Source organism: Linepithema humile, chromosome 3 (assembly GCF_040581485.1).
Source record: "Linepithema humile isolate Giens D197 chromosome 3, Lhum_UNIL_v1.0, whole genome shotgun sequence".
NCBI classification, from domain to species: Eukaryota; Metazoa; Arthropoda; class Insecta; order Hymenoptera; family Formicidae; genus Linepithema; species Linepithema humile.
The window spans coordinates 8,817,288-8,828,232 of record NC_090130.1 but is presented as its reverse complement, the minus strand read 5'-3'; the positions used below and the strand labels follow the sequence as shown (position 1 = coordinate 8,828,232).

The window sequence follows — 10,945 nt, the reverse complement described above, 5'->3', positions numbered from 1 at the left end:
CTCGCTCCAGTATGTTATAGAACTCAATGGCTGTCATGGATAAACAGACACTGATCTCTATATTACACTGGATGGCGTATGCTGTACAAAATGTGTGTTACGATTTGAAGACCCGGCAGCCATATTTGATACAGTAAAATATGCATTTTTCGGCGGTAAAATTCAAATGACGGTAATAATATAAACAACGATTAAAAAAATATTTTTATTGTTCACAAGTAGAAAAGGTAGTAGTATGAGTAAATGTGCATAAATATAAAATAATATTAAAAAATATAATAATTCTAAATGAACAATATATAGGAAAATATGTTAAAAATATGTTTTGTAGAAAAAAATTAAAAGTCGATGATTTTTTTCAAAATTTTTATTTTCAAACTTTTTGCAATAAGTAATACAACTAATAAAGTAATACATTAAAAATCAAAAATTGTTATAAATGTAAATAAAAATATTGAATATGATATTACAATATATATAATGTAAGTAATACATAAAATATAAATTCCAATGTTAAGTATGTACAATTATATAAGAAGCAGATTTTCACAAACTGCAAAGTAAAAATTAAAATGTAATGTAAAAAATTGATTATTGAAAATTCATTATTAGAAATAAAATTGAATATTATTAAAAAATATTTTCAATATAAAATTTATATACTTACTGGTAAATCAATTAATTTTTATTTTTTATTAAGATTTCAGTGCCAGTGTTATTTTGTAATATCTGTAAAGAAATAAAATGAAACAGTCACGTTAAGAATCGGAAGTATGCAAGAAAATTGAGTAATTCTTCTTTTCTTAGTGATATGTCTCGAATTAAGTTTTAAACATATTTATTATTTGTAAATTTGAAAGAAATACAAATGAAATATAACATTATGTAGAGAACCAATAAAACCTTATAAACCTTAACAAAGCTTATATTTTTTGGTGCGATTCATGCAAAATATTACTTCACGCAAAGAACAATAAAATCTTACATCTAACAAAGCTCACAGCTCATATTTTTTGGTGCGATTCATGCCAAGCCGTACTGCTGAGTAACTTATTACAACACCTGCTTGTTTTATTGCAATTCATGCAAATAAATAATAATTAGTTATCGAAAGCATGCTTATATTATATTATCCCAAGGCTACATTTGAGAAAATAATCTTCTTAATATAAGATCTATTGAAGACTAGCAGAAGATTTAAGCGACACTCATTTTGGTCAAACTCAATTTTAGTACAAGGTAATTAGTTTTTACTAATCTTATTAATAACTATCACTGACGTTCCCAGATAATTCGTCGATTTAAGTGATGACGAATTTTCGTCCCAACAGCAGTTTCAGATGCTATCTTTGTTGCAGCATAACTGCAACCATAACTGCAATATTTCCTTATCTTTCAGAGGAAACCTTCACAAAAAATATTCCACAATATTAATTTTGAAAAAGATATGACATTAAATGCAATAAAAAATTTACATAACCTGTAAGGCATAAATATGTGGATATGTAACTTATATACTTACTTATGATGTGTTCTACCCTCGATCCCTTGTTTTGAACCACAATATGTACACGATGATACCATTTTTGTAGCATGAGTAAAAATTTTGTTCAACTAACTCGATACGACGTACATACGACAGTTGGAATCTCAACCTCAACTGACCTCAACAGTGAACGCTACCATATTTGCATATTTTACTTTATCAAAGATGGCTACCGTAACAAGCTGTCCTATTCGATACGCCATCCAGTGTAATATAGAGATCAGTGATAAACAGAAGATAAATGCGCGATTGCACATGCGCGAGGGAGGAAAAGATAATTTTATCTTGGCACGCGTAAGATTCACAAAGCTCTATCTATATGTAATATATCTATGCATCCGTTACACTACCAAGCATTGGGCTTGTTCGTTTTAGCTACACTGGGGCTGCTCTGGGTCTGCTCTACACAGGATAATACAGGACAGATAAATAGTTTGTCCTGTATTATCTTGTTTAGAGCAGACCCAGAGCTGCCCCAGTGCAGTTAAAACGAACAAGCCCATTGTCTAATCACCTAAAGCTCTCTCCAAGTCCTCCATGGTTTTGGTGATAAGTTGTTCTGTGTGTGACAGTTTCCCTGGTGGGAGGAGTGAAGACTGTTGCTGAAGTTTATCGATTTGTAAAAAAGTCGAATAGAATTACCTAAGGAATTTCAACGTGGTCTATAGGATCTAGAGGGTTTGTGCCGAATAGCAGGTTTTAAGCTAAAGACATTCCACTTTAAAAATAAAAAAGTATAACGTTCAGTGAAGTAAACATACCGGTTAAAATATCTATATTCTCACGTGGTAACGTTCAATTAAAAAGACAAACATGTCTGTTAAGTATATTTTTCCAAACGAGATATTAGAAATAATTTTCAATTTCTGTGATGTATGTACTTTATATCAGCTTACTATGGTATGCAGACAATTTAATATTGTAGCATGCGATACATTAAATAAAAAAAGTCAACATTTATTTGTCAGTATCACGAATCAGAAATCGAAAAAATTTGGTGAACGGTAAGTTATATAAAGCTTAATCTTCATTTATATTTTAATTTATTCTAGAACAGTGCTCGGAATTAGTTGAGCATTTTAGCCGATTTCCGTAGTTGACGTTTTCTTTCCTCTACTTGTCACGCACGCCGCAACTACTAGAACCAGCGCCGAGCATTAAGAGCGGCACTATTCAATTATGAGTGGGTTTTTCCCTCTTGATTATTGAAATTTATGAAAATTTATTAAAAATATTTTTCTATTTTTAAATTTACTATGTTGAAATATTTCAATAGATTTCCGCGTCACTCATAAGGTACTATTGCAGACGCAAATTTTTTTTCCTTTTTCTTTAGTCATAGGATGATATTTGTAGTCCGTTCTTATATTCAAGATCGTCTTAAGTGCGGACTAATATTCGCTCTTTTCGTCACACACAGAATGTGTCTGTGCAACAGAAAAACAGACCATGCGGGCATACACAAGCGAGAACCGCATGTCACGCGTCCGTGTGCGCACGCGTCTGTGTGCGTAGCATACTATATTTTGTGTCACTTCCTCAGTCTGTGACAAATGCTACGTACGATAAATGCTAAGAAGTCAAGCGTTTTTAATCGAGTAAGGCAAGTCGCTTAAATATTGGAGATTCCGTGTTCGAGACCTGCATCTTGCAATTTTTTTTTTTTTTGCATTTCTTTCTAACGCTCTAATGCACGATCAAGTAAATAATAAAAGGCACCAAGAGCAATCGCTGGATGTTAGTGCAAGGATTGTTAATATTTTTTATACAGAAAATTGATTTTTGTCTACTAGAGACATTATTAAAGTGTACACAATCTCGGATTCAAGATACTAAAGTGTACGAACATTACATACATTGATCTCATATTTGAGAATCTAAATGTACGAAATAAAGGATAGAAAGGAAGTTTCTAGAAAGAAGGAAGGATGAGAGAAAAATATCAGGGCGCGAGCGGCTAAGCCAGGACTTGAACCCGGGTCTTTCACTTTCCGGGCGATTGTTCTGACCACTAAACTACTCAGACCCCACGCTTCTAACATTCACTCTCGCTGGTTATTAGGAAATAAACAAATCTATAGGAGAACGACGCGATTTGAAGCCCGCGTGAATTTAAAATCATTAATATATAAAGAATTGGCTCTAATGATTTAAATCAAATTACTACAAATTGAAAGGCACCAAGAGCAAACTTTAACCAAGAGTACACTTTAATAACGTCTCTAGTAGACAAAAATCAATTTTCTGTATGAAAAATATTAACAATCCTCGCACTAACATCCAGCGATTGCTCTTGGTGCCTTTCAATTTGTAGTAATTTGATTTAGATCATTAGAGTCAATTATACATATAGCTTATATATTAATAATTTTAAAAAATAAAATATAAATGCTAAGAAGCCAAGCGTTTTTAATCAAGTAAGGCGAGTTGCTTGAATATTAGAAAATCCAAGTTCGAGACCTGCATTTTGCAACTTTTTTTGCACATCAGTTTCTAACAGTAATCAATCAAATTATTAAATAATGTTTTCGACAAAAAAGTATTATTTTATATTACAGATGTAAACCACTATTATCTTCATATAATTCTATATTTATTACATATTACAACTGGATATATGCAAGATATAAAAGAAGTGAAGTATATGAAGCAGAAGAAAGACATGTTATATATTATGAAACGAGTAATCAATCCCTACAAATGACTAAAAATACGGTTTGGTTTTGTGAAGATGGTAATTTTCTTGCTTATAATCGCGCAGACAACGGTACCATTAAAAAGGATGAAAAGATTGTGGGAAATAATTACACTTTTATTAAATCTATTGCTCATTGCGATGATTATATTATAAGTGGCGACGTGTGAGTATTTATTTATAAACTGTATTTTATGTTTATTTCTTATTTTTATTTTTGACAAAATTCTTGCAGAGCAGGTATTATTAAACACTGGAGAATTGAATCAGGAAAGGACAGAAGAAATAATCTTAAATATTCAGAAATACATGATGTAGATACAAAAATTGATTTCATAGACGCAACATCACAACACATTACATCTGCTTCTAAGAATTTAATAAAGGTAAGATTCAAGAGAAATTGGAATAATGCTATCTTAATGTAGTATGTAAAAAGTTTGTTTTTGTATAGATACTGAAATATACAGACGATAAAAAAGGTTGTACGGAAGAAAAGCAAATATTTTGTGGAGTCGACGTGGAACAACCTGAAGACTATTGTTTTGACGACCAAATTTATGTAACATCAATCTCATTTGACCCTATAGGAACAAAATTTGCTGCTAGTTTCAATGATTATGATCAATCATCATCGTCGTTTCTAATTTATGATATTGAAAAAAGGTAAGTTATATTTCAATTAATTGACCAGTTTCTACAAATGTTGCTTTAAACATTGACTATGTTTATACAGACACTATTATATGATTCGATTTAATATCATTTTTAATTATAACTTACAAGGACGGTTTGATAACCCAAAAATTCTAAAAAATTTGAAACTCCAGAAATATAATATATGAACCTAATCAAAAAGCTATTTTTTGTTTTGACAAAAAACAATCCTAGAGGGAGAAATACCCTACGGAAAATCGATTTTTTATGAAGAGTGTTTCTACCCCTACAATCATTTTTTAGTTATAACAAAAAATAGCTTTTTGATTAAGTTCATATGTATTATATTTCTGCAAAGTTTCAAATCTTTTAGAATTTTCGGGTTATCGAACCTTTCTTTTAGTGAGTACAGAACTATATATACAGGAATGGGCACTGAATCGTCTGTCATAAGAAAGAACTACATGTTGTGTAATACTGTCCTTTTACATACAGTCAATTTCGATCCTTTTGACTGTTGCTGGATTCACACTGAGTCCGATTTCCGACGTACGATGTCCAATATCCAATAAGAAAGATTGTTTTATATAAAACAAACTCTCCTATTGAATATCGTGCGTTGAAAATCGGACCCAGTGTGAATCCAGTATGTGTTTGGCGTAGTAGGTACACACCAGTTGTACAGAAAAAGTTGCATAAACATATGCATAAAATAATTGATTGGTCCATTCCCTTATGCATTTGCTTATGGACCAATCAATTTCTTTATGCATATGTTCATGCAATTATGCAAGTTTGTCTGAATAAGTCCTTACACATGAATTTCTCAACGAGTGTCAAGGCACATTTGAATTTGCTTGTGAAATTCACACTCGTCTAAATTTATGTGTTAAGGTATTTCTGTACCGTGTGTACAATCGGTACAATACCTACGAATCGAGCGTAAAAACTTTTTGACCTGTTTGTATATCTATAAAGTATAGACTGCTGAATTTCCATCTTAATAATGAGTGAAAATTGTGGGCATGAAAAAGAGTAAAAATATATTTTTGCTCTTTTACATCGTGGAAGCATCCGTCGTTAAGCCCGTATCAGACTACGTATTAAAGATTGAAAATTAAAGATTGAAATTGAACTAATCAATACAAAAAAAGCCAATTGTTCTTTATCCTGATCGGTCAAATTTCAATTTTCAATCTTTAATCTCTATCTTTAATGTGTAGTCTGATACGGGCATTATGCTCGTATATAAGATTATACTCTGTCCAGCGAGAGAAAATTTCACGGTCTGCGCATAGAAGCATAGCAGTCAAAGTGGGAAGAGCGTTGCGCCACCCGCTGGCATTGGCAAGCTGTACAAGCAGAACAGTTGTATGAAATGGTGGGCTTTCTAAGCGTCCCGTGAGGGGAGACCTGAGCGAAACGGACGAGTTTCCGTCCTAACCGTGGATCTTTCTCTCGCTAGACAGAACATAGATTTTTATGTATATTTGGAATAAAATATACATCATGCTAATGTTAAGCAATTTTAGTTATCAAGTAATGGAAAAAGAATGTGAAGAATCTTGTTGCCAACTACTATGGGAAGATCCTTACACTATTCTTATGTGTTTTGAGAAATCTATTAAAAAAATGGATATGAGGTAATAAATCCTATTGTTGATATTAATTAGTTATTCAATTTCTTTATATTTGCTACTGTGATTTCAGAGTATCCGATTATGTACGTACATGGAATTCTTCGCAATATGAATATTCATTTTGTTGCTCATCGGATAATATGTACACTTTTATGACAGGGCATTATGAGTGTGTTCTATGGGATCAAAGACAGAGTGTTGCCATTCAAGTTTGTATTTTCAAATTTTTTGTATTTTGTACTTTATTTGTGAATTATTATTAACTGTCTTAAAAATTTTTAGACGTATGATGTGGTTCACTCTGTAAGTTCTAGAGGTATAATTTCTCTAGCATTTGATAGTGGCCATATGTATGCTATTACACGCAATTTTCTTTATGAATTGGATTTTACGGAAAGACACCACTTTAAGCACAAAAAAATAAAAAAGTTATTTGGCAATTTTTATTAAATAAAAAAAATTGGTTGATAATTTTTTAAATTATATTTTGAATATTTATATAAATTCAATGAACTCTATACAGATTGGGAAGCGCCATGCTACTCAAGATGCGATCAGACAAAGAGATTATTTGAAATGTTTTGTCTCTCTCTGTTGTAGACTCTCTTCACTGAATTCTGTAATTGTTTATATTCATGTATACTCTACACATATGTATATAAAAAATGGATGCTTTTTATTAGCGTACAAGAAAAAAAGACAAAACAATCCCACTGTCTTTCTTTGTCTCTCCTTTATGCCACGCTTATATGGAAAAGCTTGCTTCAGACGAGTCTGCATGCAACTTGTTTAGGCCACTTTTTCCGATGTCGGTTAATTCTAACCGTCCGTTAACTTTTCAAAATAGCCAACTTCGAAACTTGTAACTAAATACGTCATCGATTCTAACTGATCCTAACCTGTAATCTTTTAGCACGGTGATATGTGACGGCATGTTAAAACACAGATGTCTATACTAGTACCAGAGAGAAGACTGATGCCCTATCTACACCGAAGGATAATCCTACTTGTGGCTCATCCGAGCGAGTAATGTAGACGACCGAAAATCATACTGAAGTTGGTTTCCAATCGTACCAACTCAAAAAAGCAAATCACTCATCAGAATATTTGCATATAAAAAGCAAAGATATTTTTATAAAAAATAATCTTCTGTCGAACAGAATAACAATTCGGGTTATCTCAGATCGGATGAAAGTTTGTTTTATAGACTAGGTACTGAAATTATTACCGGTTTTAAAGTCAACGGTACCAATATAACAACACTAAAATTGTACTTAGTGTAGACGAGCGAAAGTGGTCGGATGAGCCACAAGTAGGATTATCCTTCGGTGTAGATAGGGCATGATAGTGGACATGCCCGCATTTTTCGTGTTTCTGTGGGCTAGCGCCTCTATGTGCACAAAACGTGCACATTGAACTACGTAGCCAATGTCCACGAATCCCGTAGGTAATGTCCACGATCTTTTGGGTCTCTTCCGTGCTATGTCCACGACTTTTTGGTTCCGATATGTGCTATATCTACAAAGTGTCGGTAATGCATACTTGTAAAACATGATTATGTATATCAATCAGATTTGAAATATAAGGTCTGTTCTTTATAGCTGAACTGGTTGCACTAGTTCAGAGTTTATCTTTCTCCTTCCAATGTGGAGGGAAAAAGATAAACTCTGAACTAGTGCAACCAGTTCAGCTATAAAGAACAAACCAATAAATACACACGTATTGTAAATACATGTATTGTAGCATTTATTTTTGCATTTACAGTTTATTTAGCAAAAGATGAGTTATTTTCAATAACCTATGTAATTTGAAAATGTACATTTAAATTATTTTAATAAATTACTTCTATAATTTTGTGTGTGTGTGTGTGTGTGTGTGTGCGCGCGTGCGCGTGGGTAAATAAAATGTTGCATTTTTGTCAATATTTAAAAAGATGATAAACTCTTATAGATATTTCATACAGTAATGATCAATAACTTATTTTGAATATTAAAAGCCAGGGTTGGGCGTTTACACGTAAACTATAATAGATGCAAAAATACTCGCATATTAAATACGAATGCAAGCTAAACAGTAAAAACAATCTTTTTATCTATAATTTGAGAAGACTATAGTTATGAACCGTCGCAAGAAAGTATGCAAATTGTAATCTTGAATTTTAGAGTACAATTTACGAAAAATTACAACATAATGTAAAATGAACAAAAATATACATTTTTAATTAACAATCTAACACATATAAAGGAAAGGCTCAAATGATAGCTATCACATAATATAATAGAAAGCATTGAGAGCCGTCGCGGGATGTTAGTGCGGAATTTTAATTTTTCTTAGAGAAATTAATTTATTAGTCTACGTGAGACAGTTAACTTTGTACACCAATTTCTGGTTTGAGATACTTAAAGTGTATGAAAATTTTAGTACATTGTTCTCACATATGGAGAATCAGTATGTACTGATAGGAATTATTAGAAAGAAAGGAAGAGAGAAAAAATATCAGGGCGGGAAGCTTTCCCGGCTTAGCCACTCGCGCCCTGATATTTTTTCTCTCTTCCTTTCTTTCTAATAATTCCTATCAGTACATACTGATTCTCCATATGTAAGAACAATGTACTAAAATTTTCATACACTTTAAGTATCTCAAACCAGAAATTGGTGTACAAAGTTAACTGTCTCACGTAGACTAATAAATTAATTTCTCTAAAAAAAATTAAAATTCCGCACTAACATCCCGCGACGGCTCTCAATGCTTTCTATTATATTATGTGATAGCTATCATTTGAGCCTTTCCTTTATATGTGTTAGATTGTTAATTAAAAATGTATATTTTTGTTCATTTTACATTATGTTGTAATTTTTCGTAAATTGTACTCTAAAATTCAAGATTACAATTTGCATACTTTCTTGCGACGGTTCATAACTATAGTCTTCTCAAATTATAGATAAAAAGATTGTTTTTACTGTTTAGCTTGCATTCGTATTTAATATGCGAGTATTTTTGCATCTATTATAGTTTACGTGTAAACGCCCAACTCTGGCTTTTAATATTCAAAATAAGTTATTGGTCATTACTGTATGAAATATCTATAAGAGTTTATCATCTTTTTAAATATTGACAAAAATGCAACATTTTATTTACCCACGCGCACGCGCGCACACACACACACACACACACACACACACAAAATTATAGAAGTAATTTATTAAAATAATTCAAATATACATTTTCAAATTACATAGGTTATTGAAAATAACTCATCTTTTGCTAAATAAACTGTAAATGCAAAAATAAATGCTACAATACATGTATTTACAATACGTGTGTATTTATATTTCAAATCTAATTGATATACATAATCATGTTTTACAAGTATGCATTACCGACACTTTGTAGATATAGCACATATCGGAACCAAAAAGTTGTGGACATAGCACGGAAGAGACCCAAAAGATCGTGGACATTACCTACGGGATTCGTGGACATTGGCTACGTAGTTCAATGTGCACGTTTTGTGCACATAGAGGCGCTAGCCCACAGAAACACGAAAAATGCGGGCATGTCCACTTTCAGTCTTCTCTCTGACAAAACCTGGCGACGGACTGTCACCCCCGTGATCACATCCAGCAACGAATCTGCTGACGTCACGTGGGCGCTCGGTTTTTGGTTTGTAGAAGCAAGCGGACTTATGTTTTGCGTTCTCCTTTCCATTAAGCCTAAGCCGGCAACGATGTTGTGCGTTTCTTGGCTGTCAAGACTTTAGCAGCGTATAACAGCAAAAATGCTTTTATTTACAGCCTTCATAAAACGTATGATATTTATATTAATGAAATATTTAACATCATGTATCTATAGAATATAATTTTTCACATTAATGTATAAAATAAGAATAAACTGATAAATAAAAACTGAATAAATAAAAATTATATATCGTTAATAAATTGTATAATTTTAGTAGAAAAATTTTTCCTATAAAAATATATTAACTTGAGTTAACTGCGACAAAAATAAGCTTTAAGAATATTTAATATATGTAATGTATATTATTAATTTATTTATGTATTCTAATTTTATACATTAACAAGAAAAATTATTTTATAAATGGATAATATTAAATTATTTAATTTATATAAATATTATCTTTTGTAAATGGTATTCGCAAATCTTAGCTAGAAATATTTACATGCAGAACGAGTAGAGAATGGATTGACGACCCTTTTTTTGTGCACAAGTGCATATATATATCCAGTGTGCAATAACAGTTTTCTAATAAAGCTTCTGTGTATTTCTTTACATTAATCTATATTTTTCTAGAAACGTTTACGTGCAAAGGTATTATGCTAAAATGATCTAAAACTGAATACTTAATAAGACTTTTCATATTGTATATAAAAGAGTGTTATAAAATG

General features: G+C 31.7%; 1 protein-coding gene and 2 long non-coding RNA genes across 23 annotated transcripts; 1 reads left to right on the top strand and 2 right to left on the bottom strand.

Moving 5' to 3' along the window:
* Positions 1 to 671: 671 nt before the first annotated feature.
* On the bottom strand, positions 672 to 1,662 carry LOC105678363 (uncharacterized). The gene is made up of 2 exons (XR_001101700.2): positions 1,523 to 1,662; positions 672 to 1,406 (listed from the first exon to the last, which is right to left on the bottom strand). It is a non-coding gene; the product is annotated as an uncharacterized lncRNA (long non-coding RNA).
* Positions 1,663 to 1,703: 41 nt separating this feature from the next.
* LOC105678362 (uncharacterized) lies at positions 1,704 to 7,247 on the top strand. 21 transcript variants are annotated; one of them, XM_012377646.2, is made up of 10 exons: positions 1,704 to 1,840; positions 2,119 to 2,224; positions 2,604 to 2,729; positions 2,883 to 3,149; positions 4,105 to 4,407; positions 4,477 to 4,627; positions 4,696 to 4,907; positions 6,431 to 6,541; positions 6,609 to 6,747; positions 6,821 to 7,247. In XM_012377646.2, exons 4-10 carry the CDS (start codon positions 3,100 to 3,102, stop codon positions 6,986 to 6,988), a joined length of 1,134 nt encoding a protein of 377 aa, XP_012233069.1. In that variant the 5' UTR covers positions 1,704 to 1,840; positions 2,119 to 2,224; positions 2,604 to 2,729; positions 2,883 to 3,099; the 3' UTR covers positions 6,989 to 7,247. The 21 variants fall into 21 exon arrangements, 19 of the variants coding, with proteins under 19 accessions (XP_012233069.1, XP_012233058.1, XP_067208212.1 ...); XM_012377644.2 differs by lacking the exon at positions 1,704 to 1,840 and having other exon boundaries at positions 1,985 to 2,224; positions 2,599 to 2,729; XM_012377649.2 differs by lacking the exons at positions 1,704 to 1,840; positions 2,604 to 2,729 and adding an exon at positions 2,515 to 2,550 and having other exon boundaries at positions 1,985 to 2,224; positions 2,967 to 3,149.
* On the bottom strand, positions 6,999 to 7,887 carry LOC136998838 (uncharacterized). The gene is made up of 2 exons (XR_010889375.1): positions 7,227 to 7,887; positions 6,999 to 7,155 (listed from the first exon to the last, which is right to left on the bottom strand). It is a non-coding gene; the product is annotated as an uncharacterized lncRNA (long non-coding RNA).
* Positions 7,888 to 10,945: the final 3,058 nt, after the last annotated feature.

Bases quoted from the DNA above. Each gene is read 5' to 3' on its own strand.
- LOC105678362 (XM_012377635.2), top strand. From the start codon at position 2,360: ATGTCTGTTAAGTATATTTTTCCAAACGAGATATTAGAAATAATTTTC. The intron at 2,551-4,104 runs GTAAGTTATATA...TTTATATTACAG, and splicing joins TCGAAAAAATTTGGTGAACG to ATGTAAACCACTATTATCTT. The intron at 4,908-6,430 runs GTAAGTTATATT...AAGCAATTTTAG, and splicing joins ATTTATGATATTGAAAAAAG to TTATCAAGTAATGGAAAAAG.